General features: G+C 35.7%; 2 protein-coding genes across 18 annotated transcripts in view; both read left to right on the plus strand.

Moving 5' to 3' along the window:
* LOC144296902 (olfactory receptor 8S1-like) overlaps positions 1-19494 on the plus strand; it is a 170688-nt gene that overhangs the window by 68211 nt on the left and 82983 nt on the right. The window lies entirely within an intron of this gene.
* LOC144297582 (olfactory receptor 8S1-like) lies at positions 10645-11821 on the plus strand. The gene has a single exon (XM_077871853.1). It carries the CDS (start codon positions 10748-10750, stop codon positions 11663-11665), a length of 918 nt encoding a protein of 305 aa, XP_077727979.1. The 5' UTR covers positions 10645-10747; the 3' UTR covers positions 11666-11821.

Consider the following 19494-nt stretch of genomic DNA (forward strand, 5'->3'; position numbering starts at 1 on the left):
GTCTGAATGCCTTTTATTGCTGAGGTAGGACTTCTAGTACCATGTTGAACAACAGTGGTTAAGTGTGAGTATGTATCCCTGTCATGTTCCTGACCTCGGGGGAAAAGCTCAATGAGTTTTTTCTCATTGAGGATGATATTCACTGTGGGCATTTTGTAGGTGGTTTTTATGTTATTGAGGTATGTTCCCTCTATCCCTGCACTTTGAAGAGTTTTAATCAAAGAATGTTATATTTTGTCAAATGTTTTTTTCTGTGTTGAGAGGATCATATGGTTCTTGTCTTTTATTAATGTGATCTGTCACATTGATGGATTTGTGAATGTTGAATCACTTTTGCATTCCAGGAATAAATCCCACTTGGTTGTGTGAATAATACTTAAAAAAATTTTTTTATTGGAGTTCAATTTGCCAAATAATAGCATAACACCCAGTGCTCATCCCACCAAGTGGCCCCCTCAGTGCCCATCACCCAGTCACCCCAACCCCCTGCCCACCTCCCTTTCCACTACCCCTTGTTCATTTCTCAGAGTTAGGTGTCCCTTATGTTTTGTCACCCTCACTGATATTTTCACTCATTATCTCTCCTTTCCCTTTATTCCCTTTCACTAATTCTTATATTCCCCAAATGAATGAGACCATATAATGTTTGTCCTTCTCTGATTGACTTATTTCACTCAGCATAATACCCTCCAGTTCCATCCACGTCGAAGCAAATGGTGGGTATTTGTCGTTTATAATGGCTGAGTAATATTCCATTGTATACATAAACCACTGTGAATAATACTTTTAATGTACTGTTGGATCCTTTTGGCTGGTATATTGGTGAGTATTTTGACATCCATGTTCATTAGAGATATTGGTCTGTAATTCTTTTTAACAGGGTCTTAATCTGCTTTTGGGATCAAGGTTATGCTGGCCTCATAGAATGAGTATGGAAGTTTTCCTTCCATTTCTATTTTTGAAGCAGCTTCGGTAGAATAGGTATAAATTCTTCTTTAAATGTTTGGTAGAGGGATGCCTCAGTGGCTCAGCAGTTGAGGCGCCTGCCTTTGGCCCAGGGTGTGATCCTGGAGTCCTAGGATTGAGTCCTGCATCAGGCTCCCTGCATAGAGGCTGTTTCTGCCTCTGCCTGTGTCTCTGCTTCTCTCTCTCTCTCTCTTTCTCTCTCTCTCTGATGAATAAATAAATAAAATCTTTAAAAAATATGTTTGGTATAATTCCCGTGGGAAGCCATCCAGCTCTAGACTTTTGTTTTTTGTAAAATTTTTGATTACTGCTTCATTTTCCTTGGTGGCAATTGTTCTGCTCAGGCTTTCTATTTCTTCCTGTTTTAGTTTTGGTAGTTTATAAGTTTCCAGGAATGTACCCATTTCTTCCAAATTGCCTAATTTGTTGGCATATAGTTACTCATAATATATCTTAAAATTGTTTGTATTTCCTTGGTGTTAGTCATGATCTCTCCCCTTTCATTCATGGTTTTATTAATTTGGGTCATTTATCTTTTCTTCTTGAGAAGTCTGGTCATAGGTTGGAAGAATAAATATTGTTAAAATGTCTATGTTATCCAGAGCAATCTATACATTCAATGTAATCCTGTTAAATATACCATCAAGATTTTTCACAGAGTTGAAACAATTCTAGGATTTGTATGGAACTGTAGAAGACCCCGAATAGCAAGAGTAATGTTGGAAAAAAACCTCAAAGCTGGGGCTATCACAATGCCTGACTTCAAGCTATATTACAAAGCTGTGATCATTAAGACAGCATAGTACAGGCACAAAAACAGGCACATGGATCAGTGGAATAGGATAGAGAACCCAGAAATGGACCTTCAACTCCACGGTCAACTAATCTTCAACAAAGCAGGAAAGAATGTCCAGTGGAAAAAGGACAGTCTCTTCAATAAATGGTGCTGGGAAAATTAGACAGCCACATGCAGAAGAATAAAACTAGACCATTCTCTTACACCATACACAAAGATAAAACTCAAAATGGATGAAAAACTTAAATGTGAGACTGGAATCCATCAAATCCTAGAGAACACAGGCAGCAACCTTTTTGAACTCAGCCTCAGCAACTTCTTGCAAGATACATCTCTAAAGGCAAGGGAAACAAAAGCAAAAACAAACTATTTTTAGATAAAAAGCATCTGCATGCAAAGGAAATAGCGAACAAAATTAAAATACAACCTACAGAATGGGAGAAGATATTTGCAAATGATATATCAGATAAAGGGCTAGTTTCCAAAATCTATAAAGAACTTATCAAGATCAACGCCCAAAAAACAAATAGTCAAGTCAAGAAATGGGCAGAAGACATGAACAGACAGTTCTCCAAAGAAGACATGCAAATGGCCGAAAGACTCATGAAAAATTGCTCCACATCACTTGTCACCAAGGAAATACGAATCAGAACCACAATGAGATACCACTTTACACCAGTTAGAATAGCTAAAATTAATAAGACAGAAAACAACAAATGTTGGCAAGGATGTGGAGAAAGGGGGACCCTCTTGCACTGTAGGTGGGAATGCAAGCTGGTACAGCCACCCTGGAAAACAGTATGAAGGTTCCTCAAAAAGTTAAAAATAGAGCTACCCACGACCCAGCAAATGTACTCCTGGGTATTTACCCCAAACATAGAGATGTAGTGAAATGAAGGGGCACCTGCATCCCAGTGTTTATAGCAGCATTGTTCACAATAGCCAAACTGTGGAAGGGGCCGAGATGCCCTTCAACAGATGAATGGATAAAGACGTGGTACATATATACAATGGAACTTTACTCAGTCATCAGAAAGGATGAATATCTACCATTTACTTCAGTATGGATGGAACTGGAGGGTATTATGCTAAGTGAAATAAGTCAGTTGGAGAAAGACAGCTATCATATGGGTTCACTCCTATGCAGAATATAAGAAATAGTGCAAGAGATCATAAGTGAAGGAGGGGAAACTGAATGGGGAAAAATCAGGAAGACAAACCATGAGACACTCTTAACTCTAGGAAACAAACTGAGTGTTGCTGACGGGGTGCTGGGTGGGGGGATGGGGTAACTGGGTGACAAGCATTAAGGAGGCCACATGATAGAATAAACACTGGGTGTTATATGCAACTGATGAATTATTAACTACATCTGAAACTAATGACATACATACTAATGGAAAATGGAATTTAAATACAAAAGTAAATACAAAAAAAACCCAAAAAACCCAAAAAAGATATTCAATAAAATTCATCACGTATTCATTTTTATAAAGGTCTTTGCAAACTGAGGATAATAGGGATCTTTCTAACAGTTCATAGCATCTACCAAACTGAAGGAAGGAGTAAAAACAGTTGGATAAAGAGGTATCTAGTCACAGGTGGGGAAATCGGTGAAAATGTTCTTATATATTGGCTACCAAAAAAAATGCACACAATGAAATATCTAAGTTCATAATCTTTAGCAAAGAGCAAGGTAAGGATATCACTGAGATCGCTGGCATACTACAGCAAAGACATTCAAAATTAGGAAGGAGAGAAACATGCCACATGGGTGGACACTGTTGCTTATCTATTTTATTGTTATTTTTACCTTTTTACTTACTAACAACTCTAATTTTAGTTAGATACCCAGCATCAGGGGATGATTGATTATTGTCTAAACCACACATGAAATTCCAACTCTCCTTGGCTGGACACTTAGTTTTCCAGTCTCCCTTGCCACCAAGGGTAGCCATGTGATACAGAATTAGGCAGTGAGTCTAAAGGGAATCTTTAGGTGGAATAGTCTTTTCTCTCTAATTTAGACATGATGTCTGAGAATGTGATGCTAGAAGCTACAGAAACTGTAATGAGACTGTGAGGGAAAGGGAAAAAAATTACAGTCACATTTAACCAGCAATTGGACTGATCATGGAAATGCTGAACCAAACTCAAAATCTCATATCCTCCTTAGACTTCTTGAGTAACATTAAACATTCTTGTGATTTAAACAATGGCTTTTTAGATTATCCTTTATTTTCATCCAAATGCATCCTAACTGATATACAATGCAAAGATAGGAGAAGGAATCTAGGAGAAAAATAAGTTAAAGAATCTCAAATTCTTTGCATATTGTTCTGCTGATAGTAATATGTAATAAGAACATTCGTTTCCTTAAAAAAGGTAGGGAGCAAATGATAAAAATTGGGCTTAGAGGAAAAGGTAGACAGAAGAGTAAGTAAACCAAAGAAGGACTAAAAAAATGTATTATAAAATATGTAAATTAGCAATACCAAATAATAATAATAGAATATGCATGGACTAAAAATTATCACAGACTTCCACTCTGGTAACTACTAACTAGATGACTTAGACTAACATATTTCCAAAACAAAAAAGCTGAAGAACATATTTTTAAATTTTTTATTTTTTTTTTAAATTTGGGTATAGTTCATATATAATATTACCTTAATTTCAGGTGTACAACTTAGTGATTTTATAAGTTTATACATTATGCTATGTTCACTACAAATTACCTATTATTTGCCATGTTGCATTGCTATTACAATATCATTGACTGTATTCCTCATGCTGTGCCTTTTATTCCCATCACTTATTCATTCCATAACTGGAAGCTTATATCTTCCTCTTTCCTTTATCCATTTTATCTGACCTCCCACACCTCTCCCTTCTGGCAACCATTAGTTTGTTCTCTGTGTTTATAGGTCTGATTCTGCTTTTTGTTCGTTTATTCATTTTTTTAAAGATTCCACTTATGTGTGGACCCGTATGTTATTTGTCTTTCTCAGTCTTATTTCATGTAGCATAATACTCTATAGGTCCATCCATATTGTCTCAAATGGCACGATCTCATCCTTTTTTATGGCTGTGTAATATTTCATTATCTGTGTGTATACACACACACACACAGCATCTACTCGATCCATTTGTCTATAGATGGACATGTAGGTTGCTTCCATATCTTGGCTATTGTAAATAATACTGCAATAAACATAGGGTACATATATCTTTTTTTTTTCATATATCTTTTTGAATTAGTGTTTTGTTTTTGTTTTCTTTGGGTAGAACCCAGTAATAGAATTATTGGAGCCTATGGTATTTCTATTTTTAATTTTATTTCTATTTTTAAGTTTTTTACGGAAACTCCATACTGTTTTCCACAGCAGCTATACCAGTTTACATTCCTACCAACAGTGTAAGAAGGTTCCTTTTTCTCCACATCCTGGCCAACACTTGTTATTTCTTATGTTTTTTATTTTAGCTATTCTGACAGGTGTAAGGTGGTATCTCATTGTGGTTTTTATTTGGACTTCCCTGGTAATTAGTTATGTTGAGCATCTTTTCATATATCTGTTGGCCATCTGTATGTTTTCTTTGGAAAAATGTCTATTCAGATGCCCTGCCCATTTTTTGAATTGAATTGTTTGTTTTTTTAGTGTTGAGTTGTGTAAGTCCTTTATATATTAACCACTTATCATATTTATATAATTTTCAAATATCTTCTCCAAGTTAGTAGACTGTCTTTTTGTTTTGTTGATAGTTTGATGTGCAAAAGCTTTTTATATTGGTGGAGTCCCAATAGTTTATTTTTGCTTTTGTTTACCTTGTCTTGCGAGATATATCTATAAAATTGTTGCTATAGCCAATGTCAGAGAAATTACTGCCTCTGCTGTCTTCTAGGATTAGTAAGCTGGTTTCAGGTCTCACATTTAGATCTTTAATCCATTTTGAATTTATTTTTGTGTATGGTATAAGAAAGTAGTTCAGTTTCATTCTTTTGCAGGTAGCTGTCCAGTGTTCCTAGCACCATTTATTAAAGATACTTTTTCCTGTTATATATTCTTGCCTCCTTATTCATAGATTAATTGACCATATAAGTATGGTTTTATTTCTGGGATCTTTATTTGAAGGGCATATTTTTAATGTATGATTTGAAGATATTTTAAAGCAAAGAAACCAGTGAAGAATTTTGGAGCCATCATCCCAAAGAAAAGAAAATCTAGAAAAGCAAGCTCAGCATTTGGGGATCTGTTTTTCCCATAAGGGCATTTGAAGAGGTGGTTGAGAATGTGAAAAGTTATTTTGACAGAGTCCTAAAGTAAGGGTGAAAAATGGAATTCAGAGACCACCAAGGGGGAGTTGGAGCCTTAAAGGGCAGTACCCTGAAATAAAAGTAGATTGGAAGCATACCAACTTCATAAGGATTGAGGCCCAGCTTCATTTCAGTCCCTGGAATTACATGAGAATGATCCAGGACTGTGAATGCCCATGGCTGTCTGACAGAAGCTAGTGGAAATTTTCTCTAGAGGAAGAGAATACAAGCCAGAGCTGTAAATTATTTCCATAATTTTTATAATAACATACTGTTCTCAATAGAAAAAAATGAAATAATATGGAGAGATAAAAGCTAGAGACAGTAGAAACAGATGCAGACACATCACTTTAAAATAAAATATTTATGGAGATTTAAGACAAGATTGAGAATTTTGGCATAGTTTCTGGAAACTATAAAAAATGTTAAGTGAACATTTTAGAAAACTCAGTAGCCAAAACTAAGATCTTAATGGATAAGTTTGAAGGAGGTTAGACAGTATTGAGAAGTATACTAATTACTTATAAGATAGGTAAGAAGAAAATATATTCAGAAAGGCACAGAGTAAAGAAAAAAAGTATGAAATAATCCATAGAATGAGAAGGATAAGGTACATGTACATGGAGTTACAGAGAAAGAGAGAATGAGGTAATATATGAGAAACTAGGGCAATGTGTAAGGTAATGGATGAAAATGTTCCAAACTAAAGTTTATATTAACTACAAATGCTAGAAGTCCTATAAATAAATCCCAAGTATGATAAAAAGGAAGTCATACTTTGTCACAAAGTTACTAAAAATCAAAAGAGAAAATATTAAAAGCAGTTAGAGAGAGGGAAAAGAAAGATGGATTAACTCCAGATAATACAGTTAGGTTAACAACTGACTTCTCAAGAGAAGCATTAGACTAACAAGAAGATGGAAGACACTGAGATAATATCTTTAAAGTACTGGATAAAAAATAACTTCCCCATTAGGGTTCTGTGTCCAGTAAAACATCATTTAAGAATGAAGGTGACATAAATACATCACTAGAAGACAAGCATTAAATGAAAAATAAAAGGAGTTCTAGGAGAAAGAAAACACTCACAGGTGGGGAAGTTTTTATTTTCTTCTGTCCTATCTTCTGATTCACTAAAATCTCTTCAGCATTGTCTAATTTGTGTTAAACTCATTCATTGAAATCTTAGCTATTAAGCTTTTTAATTCTAGCTGTAGAAAAAAATTGAATAAATAAAGTCAAATATGTAGGTAAATTTAAATTACCATTGGCCAGGTGGTGGTAGTAGTAGTAGTAAAGATGTCATCTATAATAATTATTAAGTACATGTAATAATTAAGTACATGACAACGTTATGGAAGATGATCTAAAAGTAAGCTGTGAATCACTTAACTTTAATGGGAATTCCCAGAGGGATCATTCAGTAACCATTTTTAGCTAATGAGTCAAAGCTTCAGGCTAAGCTTCCCAGCAATCAGGACTGACCCATAATGTCCCTTGGGCTCTCAGGTTGTCATAGTTTGCAATCTCATTGGCCACCTTAACCCACAATCCCTTCTTAATGGCTAGATCTGGGCCTCCTTTGTCAGAATGATACTCATAGCAATATATGAATAGTCATACAAAGGGATATGTGCAGAAATGATGGTGGAATTATGCTAGGGGAAATATGAAAGAGAAGTTGTTTTATTGTTAGAAATTTGAAGTTTTCAAGTTTTCCTTTGTCATTTTCTGGAGTCATTAAGGGATAAGTGTAAAATACTGTTAAAGTTTAGAAGCATTTTCTGATGTCTTCGGTAGCAGAGGCTTTTGAGGACAGAGCTTACGTATTTCTCTTTATGCACAAAAAGTCTTTTAAATAGAAAAAGCAATGTCAGTTCACATGATTGGACACTTGTGACACATTTTCTCTCCAGGATATATTCTGCACCAGGAAAACCTAGAAATATGGTAACATTTTTATTCTATTCTCTAATGGGTTTCTCTGTTCCTGTGCTTCCTGTGTAGGATCCTTTCTTTCTCAATTCCTGCCACTTCCCCTTATTCCCTCATCAGGCACTTGCTTTCTCTTTCAGTTCTCTCATCTTATCTCTGTTCCCCTGGGTTGGATTTTATGGATTCCCTGTTTCTCTCTGACATGGCATTCATTTCTTGACCTGAAATGTTTGGGTCTACTCCTCAAAATCACCTCTCTTCCTCCTTTTGGGAAAATTAAATACTTGCATTGGATATGAAGAAAATAGAATCTAATGATTCTTCAGAATTCAGGATTCTTAAGTCTTTACAACTTTTCAAGGTAATTATTTTAGCGTTTGTTTTACATATGGGATAACGGGGACAAGATCTTTTCTATATCTCACTATATTCAGTGTTTCTGGTGCTGAAAGACCACATTATACCAGAAACGTGGAAGTCCAGGAAAGCTAATACCCGAGAGCTGTCTGTAAGATGTGAGAGAGGATAGGACATGAGTGATAGACTTTGGATATCCTGTCATTCAAAAATACCCTCTTCAAGCACTCCAAATGTATAGGGTCCAGAAACTGATTACATCTTTAATTATAGGCGTTCTCTACAATTATGTATCCTGAGATATGTGGAAGTTCAGAACAGGACATGAGACACCGCATTTGGGCAAAATTTGGCAAAATTTTTCGGTACCCCTTATACATCTGCTTTCATGCAAGCACCAAGTGTTCAAATCCCTTACTGATTCCTAATCAGATCTGTTCCCTGTGACTAGTAAGCCCTAGGCTACTATTCTCCTGAGTTTCATTCATTCACTTACTCATTCACTCATTCATGTATTCATTTTTATTTGTAAATAATACCTTTTGAACAATTCCTTCGGGCAAGTTATAATGTTAAGTACTCTTATGTGTCTCTCATCTTAAAAGAAGTTCTCTTGGGCAGCTTTTCTTTAGATATTATCTAGTCAGCTAACTCCATCTAATTGTGATAATGACTGAAAAATAGTGGTAATGTTTTCAGAGCTGTTTCTATTCTAAATTTGGACTCACAGCCTGAACAAACAGAGCATTGAGAATAATGAATTGCAGCACCGGGTAAAAATGTAAGTGATGTTATTTATGTGACCCCTCAACTCTAATACAGTAAACCTATACCTTTGAGGAAGTATGGCTCCTGATAGAGTACAGTCTCCAGGTTTGTCTTTCATGAAAATGTTCTTTTATTTCTAAGAGAGAAAATTTCCCCAAAGTTTAAGGAATTCCTAGTGTTAGTAACTGGGGACTCCATTTGAAGAGGAGGGACCTTTCTTTTTGCTGCCCTCAAAAATTAAAATCGGTGGTTCTCTGTCTGCATTTTATGGTTTGATTCCTTGCTTTTCCAGTATCTTCTGCCAATGATACAGTATTCTCAGGATGAATCCAGATTGCTATAGCTAGAGCTACAGTGGTGAACAAAGAAAAAAAATGTACTAGCATAGAAAATATCCCTACATGACTAGAAGTATTTAGGTTTTTTAGAAATAATGCACACAATTTAGCCTTTTCTTTCCTCTTTTAGAAATCAAGGGAGAGGTCTGTATCCAACAAATTTTCAAACTCTACCTTAACACTGAATTCTAACCCTGACACTCAAACTTGTCTTCTGGATAATTGGATTTGACATTTTTCTTTAATTCTATGCTAGTTATTGCTCAGCTAGTTGAGAAGGACAGGTAATGTGGACTTGCTTCCTAAGAATAGCTTTAATTCTGGGTGTTGTTTGGATTAATAATGGGAGAGAAATCCTAAGTCCTTTGAGAAATTGAATGTGCCAGTCTTGCAGTATGAATGCAAGAGATAGAGGAGGACATGCAGGGTCAAGATGGTATAGTCATTGGTGTTGAAGAGTTATTCTGAGTATATGGTTATAATCTGGGTTGTCAGCCCAAAGTAGGAACAAAGGGCTAAACTTTGGAAAGTTAGTAGGCAGTCTTTATTTGCAAATGGCATAAGGACACAGACAGGAGCTGAATCTGAATAGATAACACTGACTGGGGATAGAGATGATGACCAGCATATGTCCACAGTTTCTTTTGATCAGTTATATAGCATCTGGGATATCTCTATGCTACCTTTTTTCTAACTCATTTCCTTTCTCCTTATTCTGCAAATGTCTAGCCACGACTCCTCTTCAGTTTCCGTTAATGACCCATTTAAATATTTATTGAAAAAATATGAGCCATTAGATGGGAACTGCTTCCTTCCCAACATCACATCTGTGCGTGTTTGATGGATGAAGTAAACCTGCTCCCATGTAAGGACATGCTATGCTTTTGCTCTGCAACCCAGCTGCTCTCAGAGACACTATTTCTGCAGTTATCTCTTCCTCCTGCAGTTTCTCCCTCTCTACTGGATTATTATCAAGAGTTTACAAAACATCCCCCAGTTGCTTTAATAATAAAACAACAACAAATAAATTTGAAGCCATTAAAGAAAGAACAATAAAAGTGGACAGGGAGTTGATTTAAGGTTGTAATTATGTAGAAAAAAATTATTGCAGATTTTAGGAAATCTAGAGACTCAGGGAAGTTTACCATTTCAGAACATAAATTTTTGAGTAGGCATGAAACTGACTGGAGAAGAACATTGAAATCCTTGAACGACATAAGAAGAGGATTTAACTGATTTATTTCTTCTATTCCAAAGAAAATATTGAAGGCAATGAGAAACCACAGTGTTGTTTCTGAGTTCATTCTCCTTGGGCTGTCTGCTGACCCCCAGATCCAGGCTCTGCTCTTTATGCTGTTCCTTGTTATTTACCTCCTGACCCTGATGGGGAACCTGCTACTGCTGCTGGTGATTAGAGCTGATTCTCACCTTCACAGCCCCATGTACTTCTTCCTGGGACAGTTGTCCTTCCTGGATCTCTGCCACTCCTCTGTCACTGTGCCCAAGCTTTTGGAGAACCTTCTGTCTGAGAAGAAAACCATCTCAGTAGAGGGCTGCCTCGCTCAGGTCTTCTTTGTGTTTGCCACTGGGGGCACTGAATCCTGCCTACTTGCTGTCATGGCCTATGACCGCTATGTTGCCATCAGCTCCCCTCTGCTCTATGGCCAGATGATGAACAGACCACTGTGTATGGGGCTGGTTTGGGGCTCATGGAGCTTAGCTTTTCTGGATGCTCTTATCAATATCCTTGTAGCTCTCAATTTAGACTTCTGTGAGGCTCAGAATATACACCACTTCAGCTGTGAGCTGCCATCTCTCTACCCTTTGTCTTGCTCTGATGTGTCTGCAAGTTTTACTGCCCTGCTCTGCTCCAGCCTCCTGCATTTCTTTGGAAATTTCCTCCTGATATTTTTCTCCTATGTTCGCATTTTATCCACCATCCTGAGCATCAGTTCTACCACAGGCAGAAGCAAGGCCTTCTCCACCTGCTCCTCCCACCTCACTGCAGTGATCTTCTTTTATGGCTCAGGGTTACTCCGTTATCTCATGCCAAATTCAGGATCCACTCAAGAGTTAATCTTTTCCTTGCAGTATAGCGTGGTCACTCCTATGCTGAATCCTCTCATCTATAGCCTGAAGAACAAAGAGGTGAAGGCAGCTGTGAGAAGAATTTTGAGAAAATGTGTCTAGTATTATAATTAATAGACTACAAAATCAGAATGATGAGGGGAGAAACTGAATAGAACTGCAATAAGTAGTGCCTGAATATTAAGGAGAATTTTCTGATATCAGGACCTGCAAGATATCTTGCATTTTTTCTTTAAAATGGTTAAGAAGATGTGGAGTTATTTTCCTGGTGTGATAGTAGGTCTGTCCTAGCCAGAGGAAAATGGATGGATGAACCTCTTGTCTTATAGTTTTTCTTACAAAAATCTTTAATTTATTACAGTATGGTAAACAGAATGGTAAACTTTGTTATTGCCTGCTTACATTATCTTTACCATTCTTCCAGTAATTAAACTCCATGTGTTCAGTATAGTTCCAGAGAGACTGTTAAGCATGGTGTCCCTAAATCCTCTTCCCAACCCCACTCCTTATTTGCTCATTCTTCCTGGCACAGTGGCTGATATAGGAATGAGCATATGGTCAGTGCTAGACTATCCACTCGCTTAGGAATTTTAATCTTCAGAATAGATTCAGAGAGGCAGAGGTAAGTCTTTCTGTTTGCAGCACTCTGATAGCCTATCCCAGTGCCCCTGATGATAAGACCACTACTGTTATCCTAGATTCTACACTTTTAAGGCAGATTGATAAACATGAATTATATTAAAAGCACATGATTAGATATTTGCATCGTGTCAGGCACTGTGTTAAGAATTTTACATGCATTATCCCATTTAAATATCACAACAAATGCTTTAGGTAAATACTTCAGTTATCCTTGTTTCAGAGAAGAGGAGGTGGATTCAGAGAGGTAAGTGGTGGGGATGGAATTTGGAACCGAACAGACTCATCCCAAAACCTGTTTTCTTTACCATCTTGACACACTGACTATCCCTTTGGTGCTGTGAGCTACCCCAGACCCAGTTCATGAATTGTCGCTTTAATGCTTTATTATTGTTGTTTTGTTTTATTTCACTTAAGTAAGTCAGAATTAGATTCTGTCATTTGCAAGGAAAAGACCTAAAAGATACACACACACACACACACACACACACACACACACACACACACAGACATATACTGCAATTGAATTGCAGGTATAGACCTCCAAGAACAATTGGGATATTTGAAATTGTTTATTGGACCTAGGTGTGTCCAATAGAGACTATATAACATTTGTTTATCTAGCTTCAAACCATTTACCTAATGGTCAATTAGGTAAGACCTAATTGTGAGAGAAAGACTCTGCTTGACAAGTAGCTCTGCCACTCAGCCCTAATAGTGCTACAGAAATGGTGGAATGTGAGAGAATAAATGCTGCACGGTGCCTATAACAAACTCTAGAAAGAAACCAACAGAATTTCAACAAAGGCCCCTTAGATCTTGAAATGCAATTGTAGAATTACTGGGAAGGAGATTTGGGAGATTAAAACTATCATGTCAAAAATTAATTATTACTTCTTTCTCAAATTACCTTTTAGTTTTTACTTACCCTTCACTTTTTACTCCTCAGTAGCAGCAAATATAAACTCAAAGAGATTAAGGGCATTTTTTGGCAATCTTTGCTACTTTTTCAAGGATGTAAAATAGTTTCAAACATGCATGTTCCACAGTAAATGTATTTTGATTGTGTAAATTATGGGCAGAGAAACAAAATATATAGGATGAATTTTCACGAGAGGTATTCCACTGCCAAAGCAGTTTGAAATAATTATGAATAGAATAGGCTACCATGTGAATGCCAGTCTTTTCCTTCCTGGTGAGCCTAGTTTTGGCCCACAAATTTGCTAACAGTGTGGCCATGGCTGGGCATGGTGGTTATGCAAAGGTTCGGCAACACTTTGATTCACCAAAACTATTCTCCTGTTGCCATTGGCGAAACTTATTTTGATAAAGGTCACACACAAATTTTGTTAGATACATTATCAGATACCTTCTCTTTTTTTGTTGTTTTTATTCTGAACTAAAAATTCAATTACATTTACTACTTGGTTATTTCTAGTACATATGAATTTTGTGATGTGTTCTATACTAAGCTTGTATTTGTTGACTTTGTTGAACTTCCTAGTTCTAATGGCTTGTTTATAGACATTATTAGATTTTTAAATTACATTTATTAAAATTACATTTTAATTATTTTATCTCAAATAAAAGCAAATAATTTATTTCTTTTACCATTTTCTATTTCTAATTTTTATGTATTTCATTTTTATTTTTATTATTTTTAAATTAAAAATTTTCTTTTTGTATATAGTTGACACAGAATGCTATATTAGTTTCAGGTCTACAACACAGTGATTTAACTTCTTTATGTGTTATGCTATGCTCTTCACAAGTTTAGCTGCCATCTGTCACCATACAGCGCTATTACAAGAACACTGACATATTCCCTATACTGTGCCATTTATTCCCAGAATGTATTCCTTCCATAATTGGAAGTCCATTTGTATCTTCCCCTCTCTTTCACTCATTTTGCCCATCCCCTGGCCCCCCTCCCCTCTGGCAACCACCAGTTTTTTTCTCTGTATTTATAGGTCTGATTCTGCTTTTTGTTATTTGCTTTTTTCTTTTTAGATTCTACTCATGAGTAAATCTAGTGTTTGTTTTTCTCAGTGTGTCAGTTTCACTTAGCATAATACCCACTGGTTTCATCCATGTTGTCCCAAATGAAATGATTTCATCCTTTTTATGGCTGTAACATTTGTATACACACACACACACACATCATCATCATCATCATCTTTATCCACTCATCTGTTGATGAACACTTAGGTTGCTTGACTATTATTATAAATAGTGCTGTAATAAATATAGGGGTACATATATCTTTTTGAATTAGTGTTTTTATTTTCCTTGGGTGGATACTCAGTAGTGGAATTATTGAGTCATATGGTATCTCTATTTTTAATTTTTTGGAGGAAATTCTATCCTCCAAAAAGTTTTTCATAGTGGCTGCACCAGTTTATATTCCTATTAACAGTGTGCAAGCGTTCCTTTTTCTCCACATCCTGGACAACACTTGTTATTTCTTGTGTTTTTTATTTTAGTCATTCTGACAGGTGTAAAGTAGTTATCTGCTTGTGGTTTTGATTTGCGTTTCACTGATAATTAGTGATTTTGAGCATCTTTTCATGTGTCTTGGCCATATGTATGTCTTATTTAGAAAAATATCTATTCAGGTCCTCTGCCCATTTTTAATCGGTTTGTTTTTTTGGTGCTGAGTTGTATATATATTTCATTTTTAAAGTTAATTCAGTGGCCAGAATCTCTCCTACAAACATCTTTTTATTGGGATCAGTGAGAAACTTATGTTTGTTCTGTTTTTGATCAATACCTTTAACTTAATTATTTTCTAATTCTATTTTGCTAGGAATTGGTGTAAAATTTTATCAAATGCCTTTTCTGTTTCCATTGAAGACTAGGACTCTTTTGTTTATTTACTAATATATAATGTCTGTCACATAGGCATGCAATAAATACATATTGAATAAAAAATAAATTCATTGCAATAGTCATATGGTTTTATTTTTTTAAGTTTTTATTTAAGTTTTTTATTTTAAAAAAATTTATTTTATTTTTAAGGTTTTATTTTTTTTAAGTTTTTATTTAAGTTTTTATTTAAGTTTTAAGTTTTTTTTTTAAGTTTTTATTTAAGGTGTAAAATTTAGTGATTCAACACTTACAGACAACACTTAGTGCTCCTTACAACTTAATCCCCAACAACTATTTCATCCATCTCCCTACCTCCATCCCCACTCTTCTGCTTACCATCAGTTTGTTCTGTTAAGAATTTGTTTCTTGGTTTGCCTCTCTTTTTTCTTTCTTCTTTGCTCATTTGTTTTTTTTCCTTAAACCCTGCATATGAGTGAAATCATATAATATTTGTGTTTCTCTGGTTGACTTATTTTGCTTGGCATTATACTCTCTAGCTCCATCCATTATGTTGCAAATGGCAAGATTTAATTTTTTATGGGTGAATAATATTCCATTGTATGTATATACCATATCTTCTTTATCCATTCATCTGTCACTTGAGCTGCTTCCATAGTTTGGCTATTAGAAACAATGCTGCAATAAACATAGGGGTGCATGTTCCCCTTTGAATTAGTGTTTTTGTATTTTTTGGGTAAATATCCAGTAGTGTGATTACTAGATTGTAGGGGATATCCACTGTCATCACTTATATTCAACATAGCACTAAAAGTCCTAGCCACAGCAATTAGACAACAAAAAGAAAAAAGAAGACATCTAAGTTGGAAAGGAAGAAGTTAACTTTTACTATTTGCAGATGACATGATACTCTATATAGAAAACCCAAAAGACTCCACTCCAAAATTGCTAGAACTGATAACACAAATTCAGTGAAGTTGCAGGATACAAAATAAATGTACAAAAATCTGTTGCCTTTCTATACACTTCTATACAAATCTGTATATTTTCTATACACTATTAAGAAGCAGAAAGAGAAGTCAAGGAATCAATCTCATTTACCATTGCATCAAAAACCATAAGATATTTAAGAATAAACTTAACCAAAGAGGTAAAAGATCTGTACTCTGAAAACTATAAAACACTCATGAAACAAATTGAAGATAGCACAAAGGATAGAAAAACATTCCATGCTCATGGATTGGAAGAATAAATATTGTTAAAATGTTTGTAGTGCCTGAAGTAATCTACACATTTAATGCAATCCCTATCAAAATACCACAGCATTTTTCATAGAGCTAGAACAAACAATCCTAAATTTTATTTTTTAAAATACTAAATTGTATAAGTAGGTGTTCTGGTATTGAATTATTTTTGCATTACTGAAATCTCCCTTTAGGTGGAATTGTAAAGACTGAATTAGCTTTCGCCAATATTTAGGAATCTCCCATTTATGGTCATAAATGAGATAGTATAATTTTTTTCTTACATTCATCTGATCTTGTCTTTTCAGTAGCTTTATTGAGATTATGTTTCACACGTCACAAGGTCACCTATTCAAAGCATACTATTCAGGTTACAGTAGTGGGGTATGGACCAAGTCCCCTACCTCATCCCAGTCATCAGGGGCACCCTCAGGGAAAGGCTGCTGTCAGAGAAGCTCAGGCACTACTGCTGACTTGGAAACTCTCAAACCTGTTTGCTGAGGAGCAAGGCTCTGCTGAGGAGCTGCAGCAGTAGAAGGCTGCTGAGCCCCTGGTGGGGCAGGTGCTAACCCATAGGTGAGGTGGGTCTGCCTTGGAACTTCAAGCCATTGCCCAAGCCCCAGCAAGACTTGGACAGAACCAGTAGACCCACACTCAAGCAGACTACTTCATATCATTTCCAGTCAACTCTTGTTCCCCACTTGTTAATGACTGAACTGCTTTTTCCACTATAGATTAGTCTTGCCTTTACAAAACATCACATAAACAGAATCATACAGCATGATCACTGTATGAAAGTATTTGTCTTTCTCTCTCTGACTTATTTCACTTAGCATAATGCCCTCAAGGTGCATCCATGTTGTCACCAGTGACACACAAATGACATGACCTTAGATGACACATTAGGCCAGAAATGCATAATCATATCCACAATGAGATATCATCTCCTACCTGTTGGAATGACTAGTATCAAAAAGACAAGAGGAACATGTGGCTGGCTTAGTTGGTAGTATGCAACTGTTGATCTTGGGGATTGTGAGTTCAAGTCCTACTTAAAAATAAAATAAAATAGATAAGTGTTGTCAAGGATGTGGAGAAAAGGGAACCCTTATGCACTGGAGTGTGAAAAAAAATAGTGCAGTCACTATGGCAGATAGTGTGGATGGCAATTGCTCAAAAGAATTAAACAGTTCTCATGATTCAGCAATCCTACTTCTGATTATATACCCCAAAGAATTGAAAGTAGGTGCTTGAACAGATATTTTTATACCCATGTACATAGCAGCATTATTCATAATAGCCAAAAGTTCGAAGCAACCCAATATTTGTCCATAAATGAATAAATAAAATCTGGATGTACATAAAATTGAAAATTCTTCAGCCTTGAAAAAGAAGGAAATTCTAACACATCCAACAACATGAATGTACCTTGAGGACTTTATGCTCAGTGAAATAAACCAGTACATATAAGGTACCTAGAAAAGTCAAATTCATAGGGACAAATGGGATAATGTTAGTTGCCAGAGACAGAGAAAGGGGAGAATCAGGAATTATTGTTTAATGGGTGTACAGTTCCAGTTTGGTAAGATGAAAAAGTTCTGGAGATGAGTGGTGATGATGGTTGCACAACTATGTGAATGTACTTAATGTCACTGAACCATACTTTTAAAAATGATTACAATGTTAAAAAAAAAAAAGCTTTGATTTCAGAGTCACCAGAATATGCTTTACTATAAATTTATATTTATTTATCCTGCTTGATGTTAATAATACACTTTACAATGAATAGAATATGTCCTTATGGAAAATTCTCCAGTTATTCAAATATTTATTCTCTATCATTCATTTGCCTTTTGGAATTTTTGGACAGCTCATTAGGGCTCTATAATATAAGCAATTTCTCAACCTATTTTTTGTCTCTTAAATGCTCTCTTTTTTATGTTTTATTTTTCTGTGTTATGTTCTGAGGGAATTTCATAGTTCTATCTTCAAAATCACCCATTAATTTATAACCAAAATAGTATACAGATTATTCCATCCATTATAGTTTTAATTTTAATGAGAACAATTTTAAAAATACCTAATAATTTATCTTAATAGCTGTTTGATTTTGTTTCATTTTGCCTTAATTTTTCAGAATTCTTTTTTTTAGATAATAAATTTATTTTTTATTGGTGTTCAATTTGCCAACATACAGAATAACACCCAGTGCTCATCCCGTCAAGTGCTGCCCTCAGTGCCCGCCAACCAGTCACCCCCACCCCTCGCCCTCCTCCCCTTCCACCACCCCTAGTTCGTTTCCCAGAGTTAGGAGTCATTCATTTGGGGAATATAAATAATAGTGAAAGGGAATAGAGGGGAAGGGAGAAGAAATGGGTAGGAAATTTTTCAGAATTCTAATATTTAAACTATTATTCATTTATCCCTTTTTAGTATACTAAAAACATGTATGCTAAAGTCTATGTGATAGGGTTCCAAATAGTGAATTGATTTTGTTGGCTAGATTTTTAGCACTAGCTTTTTTCATAGGTTTTGTAATTTTGGTGGGCAGTTTCACGTAATAAGCAGGATTTGATTCTTTTCTTTTCTTGTCTTGTCATCTGTGCAGTCTCCTCCTTATCAATTTGTGTCTCCTTACCTCTACCCCAACCAGTTCACAAACAGCCTTCATATCCTTTTGGGGTTCTTGGTTGGTCATGATATTAGGTGATGATTAATTGAAACTCCTTCTTGTCAGTGAGTCAGCGAGCAAATTGTCTTAGTGCCTCCTAATGAGGTTTTGTTTATGATTTCTTGACATGCTTGTTCCAGAAACTCCTATAAAGTTATTGACTAGAAAGTTGGCAAGTTTCATTGGTTCTTAGCTTTCTCTCAAGAATAAATTAACCCCACCTCATACACTCACTTAAAGCTTGGCTAACTCTCTTGTCCTCCATCTCATACAGAGCACATTTATTTCCCAGTATCCTGTATGTTGTTAACCAGAGCTATACCTAGAGATTGGAAGATGTATTGTTTCAGTGCTGTGCAACATTTTGCATTTCTGTTCCATTTGTATTTCAAGGATATTCTCATTATATTTTTATTAGACTATGCCATTTTACCTGCCAGATACTGTATTGGAAGCAGGATAGGCCCATCAAGTCCAAAATTATGGCCTACATAATTTAAGTTCCTTCTCCAGGAGCAGACCTTGAGATGAGGAATCCAAAGGATTCTACA

Source organism: Canis aureus, chromosome 25 (assembly GCF_053574225.1).
Source record: "Canis aureus isolate CA01 chromosome 25, VMU_Caureus_v.1.0, whole genome shotgun sequence".
Classification (NCBI taxonomy): domain Eukaryota; kingdom Metazoa; phylum Chordata; class Mammalia; order Carnivora; family Canidae; genus Canis; species Canis aureus.